Genomic DNA, 22,705 nt, shown 5'->3' with positions numbered 1-22,705 from the left:
ATTGATTGCAAAGGAGCACAGAGGAACTTTTTAGGGTAAAACAAACATTCCATATCTTGATTAAAATGGTAGTCAAATGCATTTGTCAAAACTCATCAAACTGTATACTTTGAAACAGGTGAATTTTATTACCTGTAGATAATACTCAAATTTTTACCCCCAAATGGGGGGGGGGACCAATGACCAAGGATCTAGTAGAGTGCACCAGTTAAAGATATGCACAGTTTCTTGCGTATGTCTGCTATAGGCAGAGTCTAAGGAAGAGTGAGCTTGCTTAGCAAAGAGCCCCAAGTTTAGGGTCCCAATTCAGTTCACTGTCACTCAATTTATGCCTCCAGCAGTTCAGTGGGTTTACTTTGAGGGCCCTTGTTACCTGGAAGGGGAGATTATAGCCATTAAGTGTGAACATGAGCGGGAACAAAAATGTGAAGAGGTAAACAATCTAAAAAGTTTCGAATGCTCTCCACAGAGGAAGTGAACAAAACATGATTATAGTGAATAAATGCAAAACCACACAGCAAGTAAAACTGCTTTGGAGTCTTGGTTTTCTTCAATTCGGCTAATATTTCAGAAAGTGCTTCATAAGCTCTCATGCCCGGGTGGTTTAGAACATTCTCTCTAACCCTCACAATAATTCCTGAAGGTGGACCTCCCTCCTGAGGTTGTAACAGAGAGGAGGGGGCAGCCAGTGCCTTTGGGAAGTGCTTGTGTCCTGGAATAACAAGGCTTGCCTGTGCATCCTAATTCTGCCACTTACTGGTTGATGACTTGGAACAGTCACTGAATCCCTCTGACCCCACAATTCCAGAAATAAATATTGATAATCAAAAGTAGTCATAAAGCATTCCCTGCCTTCTTCTCTGTAAAGTGCTATACTTCAGAAGTGTGCCTCAAGGGCTCTGCTGTTGAGTGGGTATAATTCAGTAGCCACCCAAGTTTGGTTTTCAGGTCATCTTAGCTAACATAGTCTTGTTTTCCCTCTTAATGTGACAACAGAGGATGAGAGTTATCTCTTCCACTGCCCTAAAGTCAATTTCCCTGCTTCAAACATATATACATGCATGGAAGGGGTGGGATTTCAAGGAATTGGCCTATATGATAGTCAGGGTTGGCAAATCCAAGACTTACAGGGTAGGCTGGCAACTCTTGTACAGGAGCTGATGCTGCAGTCTTGAGGCAGAATTTCTTCTTTCTCACTGAAATGTCAGTTTTCCTCTTAAGGCCCTTCAACTGATTGGATGAGGCCCACCCACATTTTGAGGATTAAGGCAACTGATTATAGACATCAACCACATCCACAAAATGCCTTCATAGCAACACTTAGAATAGTGTTTGATTGAATAGCTGGATTATTCAATATTACAGCCCAGCCATGTTAATACAGGAAACTAACCATCATACCTGTCAAGTACAATCATCTGACATACACAGACCGGGTTGAGAGTTCTTAATCAAGTTTTTAGGAAAAGCAGGAGTAAGCTAAGGAAGGGCTGAATTGTCTAACAGAAAAACAACTACCTGGCCCCTTTCTTGGGAACTCTCAATTCCATAAGTGGTTCTTTTATTTGGACTACAACCCCGGATCAGCTCTGTGACGTAAACTACAAACATTTTGACCTAGTCAGATCTAGTAAAGACATCTGAGTGATATTTTTTTAAAAAGGCAAAAACAAAGATGCAGACTGCAACCTCTCAAAAATAAAAAATAAAAGTCATTTATTGATAAAGGAAAAGTTTAACACATGATACATGTGCAGAACACAAAACAAATTCTTCTATGAGCTCCTGCATGATCTACATCTCTACACATACCATGCGAGAAATAGACATCCATGTAGGCACATACACAGTATAATATACACGGCACTGTCTGGTTACCAAGACCTGGGGATGGTAGTTTCTCATATTCATCTTATTCACACATTCATTGACGTGGTTTACAAGAGAGTCACATAATTTTATTGTTCACTAAAACAAAACAACTTCCCCAGCATCACCTTGATTGAAACAAAAGAACATGGCTTAAAACAGGCACCCTCCACCCTCATCCCCCACTCCTCCTTCCAGTAACCACATATCAGCACCACTTACATCCACTGGCCTGAGAATGGCCCAGTGGTACAAAGAACAGGGAAGAAATATCACAAGCTGATGCTGTCAGAGCAAACAGCCTTGCGAACAGCAGGACTAATTAAATTATCTAAAAGTATTGAACATGATTGCAAGCACAAACTACACCCTCTCCTTTTCCCCTAATGGTCTTGGAGATTTGTAATGTACTTTGGAAAATTTAATTCTAAGGCAGACTTTGGAGCCGACTCCCTAATCACGTTGTGCCACTTGGACTTTGTGTCTCTGCTGGAAGGAAGTGGCTTCGTGTTCTGACCAGGGCCAATGCCGGGGTCTGCCTTAACATCTGACTGGCTATGAAATAAAACCCACTGATGTGGACTCCTCTGCTGTGAGTAGTGAGTAGAGAGAGCTGTAAACAGAGATAAAGTGAGATTTTGCACTTCCAGAAAACATGAGGTGAATATGTAGTGTCAAACAGAGATGATATTCTATAATTCAGGAAGGGAGACATTTGAGAAGAAAAAAGGAAGCCAGAGAACAGGGCAGGGGGACAGATTTCCCTAAGATCCCTTTCTGGGATCATCACTTTAAGACAACTGAAAAAACTGCAAATTGTACCTTTCATGGGGGTAGAGTAAGTAGTGAGCACCAGCCAATGAATTTGGCTGGAGAGGTGAGGGGAAGAGAGGGATAGCATGAGCTGCAGGTTCTGAGCTAAGACACGCCACACATTCACATATGGCTGGCCTGCGTTTGTGCAGGTGAAGGGCTCCTAGCCAGGTGGACAGCAGCACAATATAAATAATGACACTTGTAAATGTTGACAATGGCTAGAAAAATTAAATAGAAGACACCAGATCACATTCTTCCCAATGAATACCTGCATTCTGACTCTTCCCAACAGAGTGGGAAACCTCTTGACAGCAGCATACGCAGGAAGGAACGAAGGGCTCTGAGAAGCTACCTCTAGGCTAATGGAAATCCGAGGCTGCCCTGGGGAAGCTGGGGAACAGACACAGCGCCTAACAGTATGGGGCCAGAAAATCCCACGGTTTGCCTTTGGCCCCACAGATGCAGCCTCACACTCCAGAGAGCCTTGCTCTGTTGCTCCTTGATCAGACTTCTGCTTATGCTGGGCCTTTTTTGCCAGGGACCAGAGCAGGACACAGGGAGAAGCTGGGCAGCTGGTTCCTAAGGGCAATGGGAAGAAACCAGGGAAGGCTTTCCGACTGAAGAAGCCTCGTGGGCAGAAGAGTAAGCTTCCCTGAGCTGGCCCAGAGGGCTGCTTCCAGGAGAAGAGAAAGGGCTTCCTCTCACTTCCGTCTTCTGGCTGACCCTTTACTTGACACCTAAGTGCTAGCAACTGCACACTGAGAAAGGCCCACTCACAGGATGCCCTCACCCCCTCGGCCTGGGTCTTCTGAAGCAGCAAGAGCACAGGGAAAAGAACAAACAGGGAGAAGGCTGTGTCAAATTAGTTTCCAAAAACCCCAAAGCTAGCGCCATCTCTCCTCATACCTCATTTCCCAGGCTAGTGACCCTGAAGCAATGAGGCTGCATTTTGCTAAAGACCTGGGGCCAGAGTACCACAGTTATGCACCACCCAGTCCTCAGGTCCAGTCTTACTATTCACCTGGACAGGACGGCCTCTCGCAGCTTCCTGAGTCACAGACACTTCCACCACAGAAAATGTGGGGAGGATACACATCTGATCCCCTTCCTCTGGCACACGCCTTCTCACTGAAAACAACTCTAAGGACTGCCGTGGAAAGACGGCTAGACCCTGGGGCTTGCAAACAGAAGAGAACAACCCTTGAACCCAATCTGGTAACTTCTAGGCCTGAGACTTCATGGGGCAGACTGTTGCCACCTCCAGCTGGAGTCTTGGTCCTATAAGTTCCTATTGGCAACTACAGAAAGGGTGGTAAAAAGTATCGTTCTCCTCAGGGAGTCCAAGTCACAACTGATCACATCTCCCTTAGTTAATAAATTGTTAGTAGGTTGGGAGTCACTGTAATGACAATTTGGCTTTGGAGCAGAAGAGAAAGGTAGGGCTGGGTCAGGGGATCACAGCCCTTACGAGCTTTGGTGAAACACACAAAAAACATGAGCCCTGATGACGCATGCTGCTCTCCAACTTTCGAGGTGAACTGCATCTCCAAGTAAGCAAGAGGCTGGTAACAGCAACGGAGGATGACCTTGTTCCACATGCATGAACACACACACACACACACACACACACACACACACACACACGCACACAGCTCAGGGGATGGAGAGTTCATGAATGCCCTTCTGAATAGTTCTCACACTAAGAGGCAAGAAGAGACAGCTCAAACCAAGGCAATGCACCTTTCTTTGCTTTCTCTGCAGTCTGTTCCCAAATCTCAAGGCTGACCTTGAGGTGAGCCATCACTGAGACTATTTCTGACACTCAGGGAGGCATGCAGGGGAGGGATGGGGTCATAATTAGTGTTTAGAACACAAGGGACCAAAGTCCCTACTGAGTGGTTCCCTTTAGAAGTCTAGGTCATGGAGGCAGCTTGGGGCAGGGCACTGCTTCTCCCTGTCCCTCGTTGATTGTAAACGACCAAGCACCACACATAGTATCAGACCAGCTGCTTCTTAATTCTATGAACTTAATTTTGCACTCTCTGTGCACACTGGCCTCATCTTCTCATGCACGGCAAAGTGTGGGTGTCTCCCCAACATACTGGAGACTGAACACTACTGTGCCATGTGCCTGTCAGGGGCTGAGGCTGAAAAACAGGCCCAAGTGCACAAAGCACCCATCTTGTAAGCCTCCTGTGGACAGAAGCACATCCCACTTGGCCATTTTTTCCTTGGCCTAGTGCGCCAGCAAACATACCTGAGTCCTTCATATCTTCTCAATATGAAATCAGGCTGGTCGATGGGAGGCAAAGTCCACGCCTCCCCACAGAGGTACACATTTAGATGATCCTGATTAAAACCTTTGGGGTACTCAGCCAAGAGTGCTGAGTACCAAAGCACACATTTCCTGGACCAAGTTTCTTTTCCGCAGGAGAAGCCTAGTAAAAGTTTACTAAGGAAGGAACAATTCATAATAACCCCAGATCTAGAGACAGAGTCTAAAAACAGAAGCTAGTTTTAAATAAAATATAAATATTTTCAATTTAGGCAGCACTTGATATCTTTCAGAAGCTAAAGCAACTAAGAATATGACATCGTGACCCACACAAGGAATTCAGAGAAGGTGTTGCTGAGGGTCACAAGCCAGAGAGAGTAAAAGATTAAACGCTCCAGCTTTGGGGGCTGGTTTTAAACTACTAGGTAGGTCCAGGCACCTCCTGGATACTTGGATAGCTAGGAGGATACTGAGGTAAAATATTTGGGAGAGGTATGACAAAGAGAGAGGCCTAGCCTTATAAAGAGAGGGTGGTTCCCACTCATTTAATCTAGGCCTGGGCCTGCCTGGAAAAGAGAAAACATGAGGTGGGGGATGCTAAGATTTTTAAATAAAGTGAGCTGTGCAACAGGAATAAATCAAATGAGGTGGGTCAGAAGGGGGGTGGTGAGTAAGGGAAGAGACATCATAAAGGAAAACAGTTGAAAAGTTCTGGGTTAAATAAGTACAAATGCACAGGGATGGCATTGCCACTAAGAGGGACTTCTGCATATCTGCTACCCATCCTCTCCTCTGCCCTCAGCCCCACCTGGCCCAGGGTACCTAGGTGTCAGCTAGAGGGGTTCCCTGACAGCAACCCTGCCTTCCCCCAGAGCCTTAACCCTACCTGAGGCTCTGGCCAGGTGCTGGGGAACACACAGAGGTGGGGTGGGTAGCTGCAGGGAATGCACCCAGATTGCTATACAAAGGCACTGGTGGAGTTGATGAAGATGGGAGCATTGCTTGGCTGGATCAGCTCGTAGAGGGCTTCATATGTCCCCACCACAAAGCCCACGAAGCCCAGGATGCTGATCAGGGCGTCCTTGGCGATGGTGAGGGGGCTCATGCCCTCCGAGTAGTACGTGGTGATCTCCAGGAGGGGCGGGATGATGAGGGCCAGGGCGCTGCTGCTCACAGACCCCACCAGAGAGATGACCAGGTCCAGGCGGGGGATGAGGATGGCCAAGACGCCTGTAGGAGAAGAGGACACACCTGTTCAAGACTGCCCAGAGCTGGAAGTGACCTCCTCACTGCTGAGCAAATTTAGCAAGTGTTCTTCCTCTAGAATGGAGAGCTCTGTAGAAACCCAGACATTATCCAGTCCAATCTCTCATTCCACAGGTGAAAAAACAAATGCCTATAGGTATGGAACAACCTGGGTCTCACTGCAAGGTTGGCAGAACTAGGACTAGAACCCAAATCACCTGGATTTTGGCTTTTCCTGCCACAGAACATGACTTCTATCTTTCTGGAGCAAAGGAACTAAATTACATTCCAGGATAGTCTGGTCCCCACCAGAGGAGATAGGCTAGAGCAGAAAGGGAGGTGGACTTGAGTGGTCATTTTTGTACCACTGAGGGTACCTCCAACACTAACATTTCTACTTAATGGACAAATAACAAAATAGGAGGGGGGGGGAGCTGTCCTTCTGAATGGTATCACTATAACCCCATTTCACAGAGCATTTCCCCACAGGGCAGGGAGAAGCAATTCAGTGTGTAAGCTGACCTGAGAAGCCAGGCCTCACACAATGACTGCATGCCTACGCCAGGACAAGCTAGTGGCTCCCACACCTGAAACTTAGCTGCAGGTGTATGTGAGGGAAGTGGAAATGATGGAGAAGAATGGTAGGCTGCATTAGGAAGCCTACCTTCCACAGCATAGCCATGACTGCCTCGCTGTCCAACTAAGAGAAGGAGGCTTCACTAACTGCCCTTACTTTGGTGGCCACTGATTCTGCTGTTCCCATCTGACTCAGCCTTCCACTGTGGGTGAGGAGTGAAGGCCAATGTTTCACAAGTTTATGGAGGATTATGGGCTCTGGAATTAGGCTCTTGTGTTTAAATCCTGGCTCTCTCTGAGTGACACTGGGGGAAGTTATATAGCTGCTTTCTATTCACCGGTTTTCTCGTTGGCAAGATGAGGATACAAATGGCTCCTGTGTCACAGAGATATCATGATGATGAAATGAGCTGACACAGGCACTTAACAAAAGGCCTGACATAGAACAGGCTCATAATATAGCTCATATAATCATTGCTAGTATATATACTGTTGCCCAAGAAAAGTGCACTAATAACTCAGTAGTAATCAAATGTATTTTGATGAATTGTCTTCCCCCCTGCAGGCTCCAACTGGAAAATCCTTAGCACATCCTGACCTTGCTGATTCCCACCAGTTACATCTTATATGGGGGCTTCAGTTCCTTTGCTCCAACCTCATTTCATAGAGCAATTTAGCCAAGTCGTTCTGAGGAAGGCACCACAGTGGTGAGACTGCCAGAACATCTCAGTCTAAGGCAGCCAGTTTTATCCTCAGGTCAATTCTCCTCCTCTGATGGACTGTCCGCATTGATCACTGCTTCTTTGAGCACAAGGGCTGGGTTGCATTTAGAAGCCAGGTTTTATGAGAAGCGCTTGCTTTTGAGCTGGAATAGCACTCCGTTGCAATAAGAGGAGAGGCACATGGGACCAAGACTCACCAGGGCAGAGAAGGGTCATGCCTCCTTGTCTCACATTTACCCTGAAAATGTGTCAACTTAAATGAATTCAGTTCCTCATTCACACTGGCCACATTTCAAGGATTTAACAGTCACTGGTGCCTAAAGGCTACCGTCCTGCACAGCACAGACCCAGAACACTCCCATGAAGGCAGAACCTTTAGTGTCTGGTAGACAGCACTGTGAGGCAGCCAATCATGGGCTGAATCTGCCTTGGGTCTATGGGAATATAACTCGGCAACATTATTACTATTGTCCCCAAAGAGGTTAAATGATAGAAAGTGACAGAGTTGAGACTAGACTCCAGGACCTCAAGTCCCTGATATATCACAGAGCTGACAATTAAAAATGCAGAACGATACCTGCCGGAGGGAGAAGGCTCATCAGCAGAAAGATTCTGCCTGTCAAGAACTGCAGAGTCAGATGCTGGGTTAACTTTTTTTTTAAGATTTTATTTTTTTATTCATGAGAGACACACAGAGAGAGAAGCAGAGACAGGCAGAGAGAGAAGCAAGCTCCATGCAGGGAGCCCAACGTGGGACTAGATCCCGGATCCCAGGATCACACCCTGAGCCAAAGGCAGACACTCAAGAACTGAGCCACCCAGGTGGCCCCCTGGGTTAACTTTTGTAGGAAAACGTTGCAATAGTTTAGCAGAGAATTGGTATACAATCTGCCCTGACCTCTCTCAGCTTTGTAAAGAAGTAAGACAAGGGTTTTGAAGCCTGATGACAAAAGGGAATACAAGGATATTGGGTCTCAGATCTGCCTCTGCCATGGTTATACAGCCCTGCGGCAGGCAATCCCTTCCTCTTTCCCCATTCTGGTGTCTGGCCATAATGACAATTATCCACTAATACCTTTACTGTTCTGAGGCCTTGAGAGTCCACAAAAAAATGTAGGCTTTTAATTTGCCCTCCAAGTTAAAAATAGTCTGTTTCAGCCCTTAGCTCTTTCTAAATACAGTTGGTGATGCCCCTCAGATCTTCAGGATTGAATCTGGAGGAAAGTTGAAAATAAATTGTAGGCCGATGATAAAATGGCATTCTCATCATGGACAACCAAATGCTCAATAAGAGTTGATCTGCTGTGTGACCCAGAAAAGGACACCTGCCCTCTCTGAGGTCTGGGTCTACATCTGCCTAATGTCAACCTCAGTGATGGCTCCCATAGTTCCAATACAAGTGAGTAGCTGGCAACAGCACTGGGGCAGCAATCAGAACTGAGCCCTGAGAGAAGCTGGTACAGGAACATGGTAAACAGTGTAGGTTATGGACTCAGAACCTGAGCTCTAATACCAGCTCCATCACTAGCCAACCAGCTACTTAACCTGCCACTGAATAGCGATGGTCACATGAAACCATTCACGTAAAGAGCTTAGAGCACTGAGTGCACAATAAATGCTTCATAAATGTAAGCTAATACAATCACCAGTCCTAGCACAAATGAGCTCACCATGCAGAGCCTCAGCTCAGTCACCCATGAGGTCTGGCAACTGTATTAACACTGCATGGTCACTGAAGTCTCACTCAGCTCTGAAACACTAAGGAACTATACAATGTAGGTTAAGTCACTTAGCAATGTGTTCTGGGAGATGTCCCTCAGCTCACTGTCAACTGGGAAGCACCATGTACAGCTTAATAGTGGCAGAGCAAAGCAATGGGGTTCCTCTCCTAGAACACATGGTCGTGCCAAAAACACAGCCTCCAGCCTGCCTGGTTTTGTGCCATTACAGGGAGTATGAGTTTTTCTTCCAGTGCCAGCCCCTGGTCTCCATGGATGCTCCAGCCCACTCAGAGAAGGGAGGCATTTCTCAGAGACAACGAGCCCGAGGAGAGAGACATCGGATGACCTGTCTGGGCCCTCCTAGCATTGAGTCTGCCATCCCCCCTCCCTCCCTCACATTAACCTGAAGGACATATGGTACTTAATGATACGACTTAAGTGAGATCAGATGTGCTCAACTCTCTGATAAGAATTAAGTGGAAACAGCAACAGAAGCTTGTGTGATTGCAATCTTTTCTCAGATTGGACAGAGATGTTCCATTTCATCATGACATTTTAAAAGCAATCTAAAAACTTGTTCTTATTTTTACTACAAAGAATATACAAGATAAGCTTGCTTAACAAAAATATCTTTAATAGAGATTTTTAAAAGTGGCAAAACATTTCTCTTAAAGTCAGGATCATGGGGCTGCAAAGGGAAGGCCCTCTTCCTGTTTTGGCAGGACCAGACACCACAACTGAACCTCAAATAAAGCCTGACACTGGAGAAAGATAATGAGGGGTGAAGGGAGAAGGCAAGAATTGTAAGCCTCCCACTAATATGCTGCCAGAAGAGGAAGACAAAAAGACCCAACCAAATTAGCCCAAATAGCCCAAGGGCTCAATAGCAGGGGTACCTGTTTTGCCCCTACACAAAATGTAGCAAACTAGTTTTAGCTAATTCCAAAGATGGGAATCAGATATTTAGGAAAAATGTGGGAGCAACCAAACCCTCTTCTAGCATGGTGCCTTTACTCTGAGTTAGAGCCCTCTAGAAAAAGAAACTCAAGAAGGAAGAGACCTCAGGAAGCAGCCAACCAGGAATATCCTGTCCTTACTCTCTCCCTGCTTCCCAACAAGAACAGCCCATAGAAAGAGGAGGACAGCACGCTCCTCACTGGCAAGTCCACTGCCTTCTGCAGCAGCCTGGCTGTGGCATGCACAGCAATGGGGGCTGAGGACAACCCTACTAGCCCACGTGATTAGTCAAGAGGGCTCCAATGGTATTACAAAACATCTTCCCTTTGGGTTAAGGGATACTAAAAATACGATCTTTTAACTGCTGAAGCAACACAAGGCAACGTTCAGAGAAGGAACTGACAGGGATTCTGGAGCCTGTGGCTTTAGACCAGCAACAGAAAAGCTGATTGATGCGCCAGAAGAAAAAGCACTTAAGAGAACAAACACACACTTCCAGAAATATGTTGGACACCAATAGCCCTGTGTCCGGAAGCTCTTTTTGCTATTTCATCGTGATTGATGCTGGTGAAGCCTATGTTACTCTAAAACGCCTAGAAATCTACCTTTAAAATTAATAACAGTCTTGAACACAATATATGTAATGGGAATATAAATTAAAAAGCACAAAAGCAAGGAAAACCACCTACATGTCCAACACTAAAAGAGAGTTTAGTAGATATGACACACCAATATACTGGAATATCATGTGATCATGAAAATATTTACGAAGGATATGCATATTCATGATATAACATAAAATGAAAAGCAAAAGACAAAGTTCTATGCATACTATGATGACAACTATTTTTAAAATGCACCCATGATGATTAACACCAAAGATAAAATGCAAAAAAAAAAATCACTTTGTTAAGTCCGTGGGATATTCAGAATTTCTTCAAGTAACCCCAGATCTAGACACTCTTAAAATGTTTTTACATTAACTTTTTTTTTTTGGGCAATATTTTGGTAGAAATTTAAAATCAGGCTCAAAGCAGATGTGCAGAATCACAGAATCACAGACTTGAGAGAAACCTTAACAATCAGATACCCGGCATGTCTCTGTAGCTGCAGGATAGAGAAGTGTGAAAGGCCAAAAGGTGCTGAGGAGCCACTCTGTTTGGACCTGGAAGCTTTATGTTCGATAGGGTCTGGCTGCTTGGAATGTTCTACAGCTGTGTATTCCAGTCCAGACAGACCTTTTTAATACAGTTTTATGGTTTTCCATCTTCAACAATACGTTTTAGAAATGTTTATACTTCAGCAAAGTAAGATGCTTCATGTGGCAAATGCCATAGAGAGTTAGTACAAACCACTGAAGGACAGGTGGAATGCCTCGTGAACCCCCAAAAAACTACTTTTTCTATACCTCTGTGCTCCCTCTGGAGCCAGCCTCTTCCAGCCTCTCCTCCTACACAGACTCTGCACACAGGTGACCTGCTAAGTCTGCAATGCAAACATATGGGCTGGAAATAAATACCATTCCATATGCAATCACAACAAAATGAGCACCATTCCCTGACACATGTATTCCCCCTACCCCTCTTCTCCAACAGTCTAAAATTAAGCACCAAAAAGTAGACAGCAGTCTTTGGGGAATGGGGGAGAGTGGTGAGAAAGGTGAATTACAAATGGAAAGCAAAAATGAGTCTGGACCAAATTCCCCTGCTCCCCGTTGGGAGTGGAGAGTGAGGAAGAGGAGGAAAAGTTAGGGAAAAGGACAAGAATACACCATAAATAGTAATAAAACAAACTGCTGTTAAAATTTATGGGTATAATTGAAAACAATCCGTTCTAGCAAAGTTCTAAAATCATACGCCAATTAACCTTAGGTAAAAAAGATCTGAAAGTACAGAAAAAAATAAAAACAAAATGAACTCACATAAATACATTTAAGTTGGTGCTACAGTGAAATGCCTCTACTCAATCCCACAATCACTTCAAAGTCTCCGGGGAAGGTAAGAGAAGCCCGAGTGCTCAGAGATGAAGAGGCTGCATCATTTAACAGGCTGACCATGCAATGCTAAGTCACAATAGATCACAGAAGGGGAAAATAACTGAGTGTGTTTAAAGATCAAAAACAGCTTATATCCTTTGAGCATCACGCTCTATAAGAGAGATGAAACCCTCAGACAGAGTCAGGAGAAGCAAAACAAAAATCAAGAGACATCTAAGGATAGCATGAGGTCTGTGAATCAGAGACTGCTGGCTCCTGTGGGGCACAGTGGAAAGAAACTTGGCAGGAAGCAAGACATATGCTACCGGAGGCTAAGCCAGGCTTGAGAAGAAAATGGGGCCAGGAGAGAAATCAGGCCCAGCATCGCTGTCCCAGCTCTTCAGGCAGGAAGAAATTGGTATCTAAGCAGTTAGAGCATATGTTACCTAGACAGATCTACCTTTTCTAGAGGAACCACTGTGAAAAAAGCCAATTATCTGAACTATCCCCACCTTTCTTTCAGTGCCCTTTGGATTCCAGAATGGGAGCAATGAAAGCTATCATAAACACTATACACATGAAAGCTGTCTCTTCCACACTTAGAGATGATCCATCCACAAAGAAACATATACATCTGAGTCAAAGCATCGAGAGTTGGAGGCAGAAGATAGCAAAATCCAGAGTACCTCAGCACATATTAAGGCAAATTACTGGAAAAGTAAGATACATTATATTCTTTCCTTCTCAGTTGCTCTAGGGTAGCAGTGGCCTATAGATAGCTCCAGGCACTGGATTAGCAGCTAAGTGGGCTTCTTCTATAGGCTGGACTAGATAGGGCCAGAAGGTCTAAAGGCTACATGTAAGAAGTGAGATTCTTGGTTGCCATCAATTTGTTGGAGTCAGCAAATTCAAGCAGTCCACCCTCTGTCTGGGTCCTATCCAAGCCTATCCTATAATAAACAGATAGAATGCTGCCCAACATTAAATCCAAAGGTCCTGAGAAGGCATTCGGTTCCTTAGCTCTAGGAAGTCCCTTCTACACAAAGATCCATGACACTGAGCTTTAACCCACAACCTTGAAGAACAATGAGAAAGAGAACTGCAGGTAGCTTGAAGAAATCTCTTCTAGGACAGGTATTCCCTCAAGGAAGTTCATTTTGGGATGGGCACCAGTTTGTTCTTTGAAAAGATGTATTCTGGGGTAGGCACTATTCAGTTCCCTTAAGAGGGTCCTATCTAGTATAGCCACCAGTCTATCCCCTTGAAGAGGTCTATTCTGAGATAGGCACTAGGCAGTTCCCTGAGGAGGTCTATTCTGGGAAAAGCACTAGGCTATTTTTGGAAAAAGACCATTAGTCTGTTCCCTTGAGGAAGTCCATTCTGAGGTGATTTCACTTCTACTGAGAAGACTATTTTGAGATAGGTACTAGTCTGTCCCGTTGAGGTTTACTCTGGGATAGGCACTAGGTTACTCCCTGAGGAGGTCCATCCTGGAATAGGCACTAGTTGATCCTCCATGTCTAACCTCTACTTCCCTTCTCTTGCTATCAGTCAACTCACAAGTCATTTCTGATTTTCCAGACTATGACCAAATGCTAGACAACTTTCACATCATTCATTTCTAAAAGACTCCATTCTGGTTCAATTTAAAAATTATATAGACCTATCTTTACTCCAAAGACAGAGGCTTGGACTGGATAATTTAAGAAGCTACCAGGGAAGTCTCAATATAATAAAACCAGGACATTTCTTTTCCCAAAACAATACAATTTAAAAAATGAAATAAAAATTCAAACATAGCTAAAAAGTGAAGCTAGATTCAAGGAGTTCGATCTGGAAAGAAGTTGCAAATCTTCTAGAAATTTAAATTAGATATTATAGACCAATTTATTTAGGGGTTCTCTATCAACTCACAGAAACTACCAAAGAAAAGATGAAAAGAAAATTTTATTTTTATTTTAAAATTTACACTTGTTTCAACCAACAGCAAATATTACTATATCCTGTCTCCTAACTCACACTCCTGGGGATGTGGTCAGGGAGGAGGAATAAAAGACAAAGTAAAAAATCAAACATCTAGATTAATCCATACAGATTTTCTAAGAAATGCATTTAGTAAATGTCTAGTATAGTATCATGTAGGCTCAAAATGAAATCTAAGGAATAGATTGTCACACTGGAAAATTTCACACTGTGAAAACACAAATAAGCATGCACCTGCTATCAAAGTAACTTGCACTCATATGCATAGGAGTTAAATGGCTCTCTTTAGACTCTTACCTTATATTATCCCAAGGACATGGGATAGAAATTTTACATCTTTACTATGAATTATGCCCATCACCGTAGCATTTTATGCCATCTCTACAAATAAACTACTTTTCTCATTTCCATGTTCCTGAGAGCACATATATAATCAATTCACTTCACCCCTGGCCAGGCTTCAACTCTGCATCTGAGACTGCAGGCCAAGTTTTCTGCTCACACATGACAACTGTTTCACTCCAATAGGCTCTCAAGAAAGCCCTGGGGACTGGGTGCCCTTTGGGAAAAGAAACAAACAAAGCAATCATCTTGTCTTCTACTCACACGTCAGGCAGACCAGCACGGTGCGCACGAACAGGTCTACCACCAGCTCCCAGTGCTCGGGCACACGGGACACGAAGAAGGGGATGATAATCTCAGCTGGGACATAGAACTGGAGGGCGTACGTGAAGAAGATGCCGATGGAGTACAGCAGCTTGACTGACTGGTACAGCCTGGAGAGAGAGACAAGACAGGGTCAAAAGCCTGCTCTGCTTCCACGTGCATGAGCAGTGAGAGGGCTAAGGGTCTCACTGTGATGTGGCCATATCTCTCCAAGTCACAAACACATGTGTCCCTTGGACCGAGCAGCTTCATGTCTAGGGATTTATCCTGCAGATATACTTGCAGGTGTGCACAAAAAATTTACATTCAAAATGTCACCGCAGCATATTTTAAGTATGAAAGACTGAAAACAGTTTAAATGTTAATCAGTGAGGAACTAGTTAAATAAATCATGGTGTCCCACACAGCTGTTCAAAAGTATGAGGGAGAACTACAGGTGCTGATAGGGAACTAGCTCTGTGATACACTATTAAGTGAGAAGCCCATGAAGTGGAATAGTGCCTACAGTGTGCTACAAGTTGTCCCAAAAAAGAAAAAAGGAAAAAACACTCCCCCTCACACACATACAAGATGGCATTCTTACATCTAAACATTTCCAAAAGGGAAATACAAGAAATGTGATTGCCTCTGAAATGGGAAACTGTAACGTTGGAGACTTGGGAGAGGCAAATGGAAACAAACATATTCTATATACACCTTGAACAGCTGGAATCTTTGCCCGGGACATATATTCTTTTGAAAATTAAAACCACTAAGATAGAACAGGCCTTCTTATATTCTTCCCCTCCAATTCAGTGTTCCTTAGAATCAGATAGTGACCACACAGGCAAGAAGCAGGAGCAAAACCCATCTTTCCACCCCACTGTGGCCATCTCTCTACCAGTGCTTCACATGTGGCTTCTCGGGGAGACCATTGAGTCACCATCCACTAACTCTATCTTATCTCATGCCTGGTACTGTGCAGAGTATAAAACAAGTCTCATCCCTAAGTACTCATGGAACTGACACAATCATTAAAGGGAAGGCCACCCTGTCTCTTACCAATGCTCCAATTCAAACAAGACCCTCATGCATTACGGCAAGATACATGGGCCTCTCCCATCTTGTTGGAAATCTATTTAAAAGTGGTAATTATATTGTATATGATGTGCACTGAATTTCTTTGTGGTTGAACTTAATACCTAGAAGATGCTCTTATGCTATAAACAGGAGAACACCCTGGGAGAGACTGAGTTTGACAAAAGGTCTTACTTGCTCCAAGAAGAGATAATAAAACCGCTTTGGAAAAATCAGCTGGTGGCTCTATAATTAAACTCAGTAAAACACCAAAGCCTTCTGGAGTGCTGGGCAGTCTGGAAGCAGTATAGTCACCTGCAGGGATGGCTAAATAAATTGCACCCAAATGGAGATGGAAAGATTAGAGTAGCTGGGATTGGAGTGTCAGAGGAAAGAAGACAGGTGCTTATCTATGGCTTTGGATTATGTGGGCTGCTTCTGTTCCCAGATATATTTATCTTCAGTTATGCCAAGCTACCACCTGGCTCTTGAAAGGATAAGAACATTCGGAAATTTAAAAGCAGGCATCAGGGGAAAGAGAAAGACTTTCTGAAAACAATAGCCCATTGCAAGGCTACCACTTGGCTGGCCACCCCACAGACCTTGTGCCCAGACCCCCCCCAGACCTTGTGCTGGTTAGGGGGTCTTGTGCTAAGCACTTGACGGCACTGCTGAATCAATGCTTTTCTCCATTTTCTCCACCTGTCCTTGCACAATGCCTCACTGATTGGAGCTCTGAAAACATGCACAGACAGGACAACCAGGCCAGCCCAAAAGGTCCTACTGATCCCCAAGGCACTCAACAAGCTTCTCAGTGTCTGCTCAGCTGCCCTCCACAATGAAATTCTAATCTTCAAAACAGAACAGTTGCTTTCAGACACACCCTGTGACAGCTACCTTTTATTTTTTTAAAGGTCTTATTCATTCATTCATTCATTTATTTATTGAGAAAGAGAGAGAAAGAGAATGTGTGTGTGTGTGTGTGTGTGTGTGTGTGTGAGAGAGAGAGAGAGAGAGAGAGAGAGAGAGAGAGAGAGAGAGAGGACACACACAAGTGGAGGGGAGGGGCAGAGGAAGAGGGAGAAGCAGAGTCCCCGTTGAGCAGGGAGCCTGATGCAGGGTTTAATCTCAGGATGCTGAGATCATGACATGAGACAAAGGCAAATATTTAACCAACTGAGCCACCCAGGCGCCCCGACAGGTACCTTTTTAGTTAGCATTTCAGTGTATCTCAGTGTTGCCCTGCAATACAGTAACCACAAGCTAAGCAAGGTGAGATACAGAAGGGCTCTCCACAAGCCTTCAGCCAGGGGCTTGCACATCAGGCCAGTGACTGCTACGGGAGAGGCACAGAAGAAGCTGGGAACTTCGATGATTCGCCCTCCTCTCTCCCTGTCTTTTTGGAATGTTTAAGGGGAACCGATGGGGTACTTGGCCCTTCAAGGCTCAGATTTCCAGGGTAGAATGGCATTTCAGTCACCTGATCAACCAATCCATTTGGTGTACACCTCCACAGGACTTCCTCCTCCAAACAAAGAAGAAAGCTCAGGGCAGGGTCCTCCTTCTGATCGCACCAGGATAGTATTACAAAGTGCTTTCTCATGCATAGCATTTGGTTTTCCTGACAATCCTGGCAGGAAGAAATGACTACTCCTGGTTCCCAGAAGTGGGAGCTGAGGCAGTGAGCAACTGTGACATGCCCAAGGCTAGGGCTGGAGATGGCAGACCGCCTCTATCCTCTAAGTATTAGATGCTCCCTGAGAACACCTCATTCCTAAGATGCTCACAGTTCCTGCATTTAGTCCTCCTTTTCATTCAAAAGTCATCCCCTGGGTGATGAACATGTGCCAGACATGGTGCCGGGTGCTGGGGTGCAATGGAGCCCTGCCCTCCCAGAGCACACCATATAGAGAGATCACACTTTGGGTAAATGGACAATTACAGCACTATGAAATAAGAATTAGGCTAGGGTCCGAATGGGGTCCCACAAGAGCAGAGGGAAGGGGCATCTAACCTAGAAGGGAAGTTGTGGGTGAGACAGCAGAGAAAGTTTCTCTTTTTTTTTTTTTTTTTATTTATGATAGTCACACAGAGAGAGAGAGAGAGAGGCAGAGACACAGGCAGAGGGAGAAGCAGGCTCCATGCACCGGGAGCCCGATGTGGGATTCGATCCCGGGTCTCCAGGATCGCGCCCTGGGCCAAAGGCAGGCGCTAAACCACTGCGCCACGCAGGGATCCCAGCAGAGAAAGTTTCTCAAAAAGAGTGACTCCTAGACTAAGTTTTCCTAGCCAAGTAGGAATGAGGTACAGGAAGGGCTAGAGCCCAAGTGGGACTAACAGGCACCTTAGAGGTTTTGCCTTTTTCAGAGGAGCAAAGGGAAGCCCCTCAGGACTCTCAACAAGGGAACGCACGACTGACTTGAGTCTGAGATGGCTCGTACAAGTCATGGGAGAACAGGTCTAGAGAAGTAAGACTGAGGTAGGTGGATGAGTCAAAAGCTCAGTAGGTGGCCAAGGAAGGATGGTGCTGGCCTAGGGTCAGGCTTGCAGCAGTAAGCTAAAGTGAAGTGAGCTGATTTAAGGGATAAGAAGGAGGAAAATCCACATTCTCACCCATTAATGTAAAAAAAAAACCCCAAACATCCAGTGCTCTCTGGCTTCCATCCTCCCCCACGTACCAGCAATTGGGCAGGTTGAGGGTTATGCTCCCTTGGATATTAGCTCCAAATTGCAGGTACCCCAGACACCCCAGACTGATGTAGAGGGCAGTGATGATGGTCATTCCCATGTATAGGATGAGTGGAAATTTCTGGGGATCCTTCATTTTGTTTTCAAGGGGCAGAACCTAGGAGAATAGCAAGAGAGAAGAGAAAGCACAGGAAGAAGCAACATTAATGGCGAAAATAAATTGTAATATTTTCAGAAAAAGTAACTGCTTTATCCCCAGGATTTCCCCAAAGGCATATCTATCTTTTACTAGACAAATAAACACAGGCAAGTTATTTCCTTAGAGCTGGAGAAGACACAAGAGCCTGCCGTGGAAGCAGAGAAATCCTGAAAGGAGAAGGCAGGCCAGAGCTCTGCCTCCTGCTCCAGGATCCCCACGGGCTGGGGGTGCTCTCTGCTTCAGGCACAGCCACATGGCAGCTGCATCAAAGGGGAACAGACCTTGTCTGAGATCACAGCTCTGCTAACTGGCTCAAAGAATACAAAATATAGGTCAGGAAAAACTGCCACTCTAGTTTCCAGAAACTGTTTCCTTACCTCCAAAAGGGCAGGTGCCAGCAATGACATGTTAAACCTCTGAGTTAGAGAAATAGAGGTGCTAGGGGTGTCATGAGGTAGACCATAGGGAGATTCAAGTTGACAAAACTACAATAAAACCCACTTTCCAGATTTCTATTCCAAACCACTGATCTTGCCACCCTCTCCCTCACAGGAGGGGACATTCCAAAGCAAAGCAAAGGCCCTTTTGAAGATTGGTTCATTTAAGGAACAGGGAAAATGGAAGGTATGGTTGATAAGCTGCACAATCTGTTATCAACTACATTTGGCATGGCTGACAAGGAAAAGCAATGCAGAGCAATAATGAGCAAACCATCTCTGATCTTGTCATGACACTCCTTTTCCTTGAATACCTGCAGCCATGAGGCAGAGTGGGTCTGTGCCAGACATACCCTGGCAGATGCCACAGGCCTGCTACAGGTCCAGAGCTGTGAGGGATGCCATGGCTCCCTATTTCCTGCCAGGGCCTGAGCACCGCACCCTGAGCACCTCCCCCACCAGCTCAGGGGGCTCAAGCTTGTTGATCCGCATCCAACTAGAAACAGCTTCTATGCTTTCCTTCTATTACCTTTTATAGAGAGTCTAGAGAGCCAGGGGGCAAGCAGCCCATCTCCTCCATGTCTGCCAGGCCTGGGCCAGTGGCACAAACACAGAGGAAGTACAATGACAGTGAGCAGGGGCCCTTTGCCTGGACGCACTCAACAGCCCTCAAGTCCAAACTAAGAGTTAGAACAGCAGTGTTCTCTCCCTTGTAAAAATAGAAAGCACAGAAAAATCTTGAAGTAACAGATAATGATTAGAGAATGAGTCCACAGCCAAACCTGGGCTATCGAAATGAAGCAAAGAGCATCTCCTGCATTGCACTGTTGAGGAAAAGTGATAAATTCAGTACAATGTTACTCAAGAACCCAGGGTCTCCAGGCAGCTTCCCACATTTAACTCAATCTTTTCTTTCCAGTCCCACATACTTGCAGCCTCTTTCTCACTGCTGCAATATGGGCCATTTCATGCTGTGGCCCCAACAGCAGGGAAACATTTTTGTTTGTGAGTCAAGGAAAGACACTCTTCCTGGGCACTGAACAGCCCCAAGAAAGAGCAAAGGGAAAGGTGCAGAACCTCAGGTCAACAGCTTACACACTGATCCCTTAGAGAGCCTCCCCTGTGAGGTTAGAGCCCTAACCCATTCCTCAATACCACTGGGCCAATTCCTAAGTATTTTCACAAAAAAAATCTGTCCAGCTTCTAGGTTTTCTCAGAAGTGTATAAAGTGATAGACAAAGCAAAAGGGGATAAAAAGATATTCCATGAAAGGAAGTGTCTTCCCTTTCCCTACGCTCTTGCCCAGCAGTACTAATAATTTTTTTCAAAGAATAACTCCAGACTTTTATTATGAAAAATATAAGTAAAAATCAAATTAGGTACAACTGAGTGGCAGATTCCTCTCCTTAAGGAGAAGAATTGGGTGAAATCACAGCAATGATGGGGGAAGCTAAGCCAGGAGTGAAGGTGAAGGTTATCTACACATACAAAAATACAACACTCCAGTGTTCCAAGGCAGAGAGATGATTTGTGTGTTTATTGATTTAATAATAAGTCAATACTATTATTACTAAAAAAAAATTATTTAATGCACACTATGTGTCAGGGACTACGTGAAGCAATTCGCACATATTTAATCCTAGCAACTACTAATCATTAAGTTTACCTCTCAGAAGCAAACAATGAATGTGTAACAGAGGGGGTTGAATGTAAACATTCTCAAATCACGTTCAATTTATTTTCACAAGCTAGAGCTGGGAAACTCCAGTGAGATCCCTGAAATGCTGTCCATTAGCTGGCCAATAAGTTTCAGGAGATATTTTCTAATAGCATTTCCTCAGCCTTCCATAAAGCAGACCTCAAGGACACCAAGGACAACAGATGATCACAGTGCAACTCTTACCATCCCAATGCCTTCAAATGCAAAAATGGCTGTGCCAAAGAACAGAGGATAGGTCTTCCAGGATGCCACCAAGGGAAGGTGGCTGGGGTCTGGGATATTCTGAAAGAAAAAACAAAGTAAATGTTATACAGAGATTCAAGATTTAAACTCCAACATTGGAGAGGTCATATCTTTTCCTAAATCCGAGATCTTCTGAAGGAAGAGTCTGATACCTGACAGATGATTTGAGGACATTTAGCGTTTCTGTTTTTTTCCCCTTCAGGCTGAGAAAACCCTACTTGCTTCAGGGAAAGACTATATAGCCCTTTTTGTACTACAAAAAACTCAAATATTGAATTTTGCATAAAAAAGTCACATTCTTTCATTAGGTAAGCTCATCTCCAGAAATGTAACCTGAGTAGGAAAAAAAATCAAGATATAAAAAGAAATAGAACAAAGTTATTTAATAGTAACTAAAAACAACCTAAATATTCCCAAACAAGTGAAACAGGTTTAGCTTACTGCACATCAACCATACCACAGAATATTATGCACTATTTTAAAAGTAAAAATTGAGATAGCTAAGCAGCACATGAAAAATTACTTATGAAATAATAGTGAAAACATCAACTTTTTAAATTTACATATTCACTATAACACAACTACATAAATACTCCACACAGATAAAGCTGGAAGGAAAGTTGGAAGATTTTTAAGAGAGTTCTTCTTTTTCTTTCTTTTCTTTCTTTCTTTCTTTCTTTCTTTCTTTCTTTTCTTGTGAATGAGTTTGGACACTTGAAATGTTTTATTTATAAATACATTAACAGAAGTACTGGAACATTTAGGAACAGAACAGCAAAAAAAAAAAAAGCATTTAAAAATAGAGGCAAAGAAAAATCATGGCAATTGTTAACTGCGGATACAATGTAAAGATGTACAAACAAGCAAGGAGGTGCAGACACAGAATCCTCCATGGCTCACCACTGAACAATAGCCCCCATAATGGATAGCATCGAAGGGACAGGACTCAGTGTGGGACAGAAGCTTCTGTCCATTCAGAAGTGTTTTTTTCAACCACGCTCATGCATTGCTTACATTAAAATAATAATTGATTTTAAAACTGCCTTTACAATGTTTTAAAACTGATTTAACTGTAGAGGCATTTAGATAAATATGGGGCATGCTCTAACAGTATAACAATCATATCAGTGAACGAAAAGAGATCTAATATTAATCTCTGTAACAGGCTTCTCTTTGAAAGTTTTCAAAGCAATTGCTTTGTTATACCATAGTCTCCCTAAAATAGAAATAATTTTTAAAATACTTTTTTCCCCTGAACCCCTGCTAATAAAGATCTCTTTATAAGAAGTATTTCAGTATTTGGAATGAAGACAGACTAATAAATATTTTTGCTCTGCAATGAGACAAAGAGTGAAATTGGCCTGTAATTATTCTTGAGTCACAGTGCAACCTAAGTTCTGGAAACAGGAGCGATCTGTTGGTTAGTGGATGACTATTGCTCAGGTTCATACATCAGATCTGGCTGAGTTATCAGAGAGAGAATTTCAGAATACATGTCTGGGAATACTAAGATGAATGAGAAAAACAAAAGGAATCTGTAATTCTACATACTTAATG

At 44.0% G+C, this 22,705-nt stretch overlaps 1 protein-coding gene across 2 annotated transcripts in view; it reads right to left on the bottom strand.

The window, feature by feature from the left end:
• Positions 1-1,692: 1,692 nt before the first annotated feature.
• Positions 1,693-22,705, bottom strand: part of SLC36A1 (solute carrier family 36 member 1) — a 45,688-nt gene continuing 24,675 nt past the window's right edge. For both annotated transcript variants that reach the window (XM_041749772.1, XM_041749770.1), the window contains exons 8-11: positions 21,089-21,187; positions 18,540-18,706; positions 14,746-14,915; positions 1,693-6,190 (exon numbers count right to left, since the gene is read on the bottom strand). In XM_041749772.1, the coding sequence (XP_041605706.1) occupies positions 5,919-6,190; positions 14,746-14,915; positions 18,540-18,706; positions 21,089-21,187 (708 nt within the window). In that variant the 3' untranslated portion in view covers positions 1,693-5,918. The remainder of the gene's footprint in view (positions 6,191-14,745; positions 14,916-18,539; positions 18,707-21,088; positions 21,188-22,705) is intronic.

This window comes from Vulpes lagopus, chromosome 3, assembly GCF_018345385.1.
Source record: "Vulpes lagopus strain Blue_001 chromosome 3, ASM1834538v1, whole genome shotgun sequence".
Lineage (NCBI taxonomy): Eukaryota > Metazoa > Chordata > Mammalia > Carnivora > Canidae > Vulpes > Vulpes lagopus.
The sequence above is the reverse complement of the archived record's forward strand: the minus strand, read 5'-3'. Positions and strand labels throughout refer to the sequence as shown.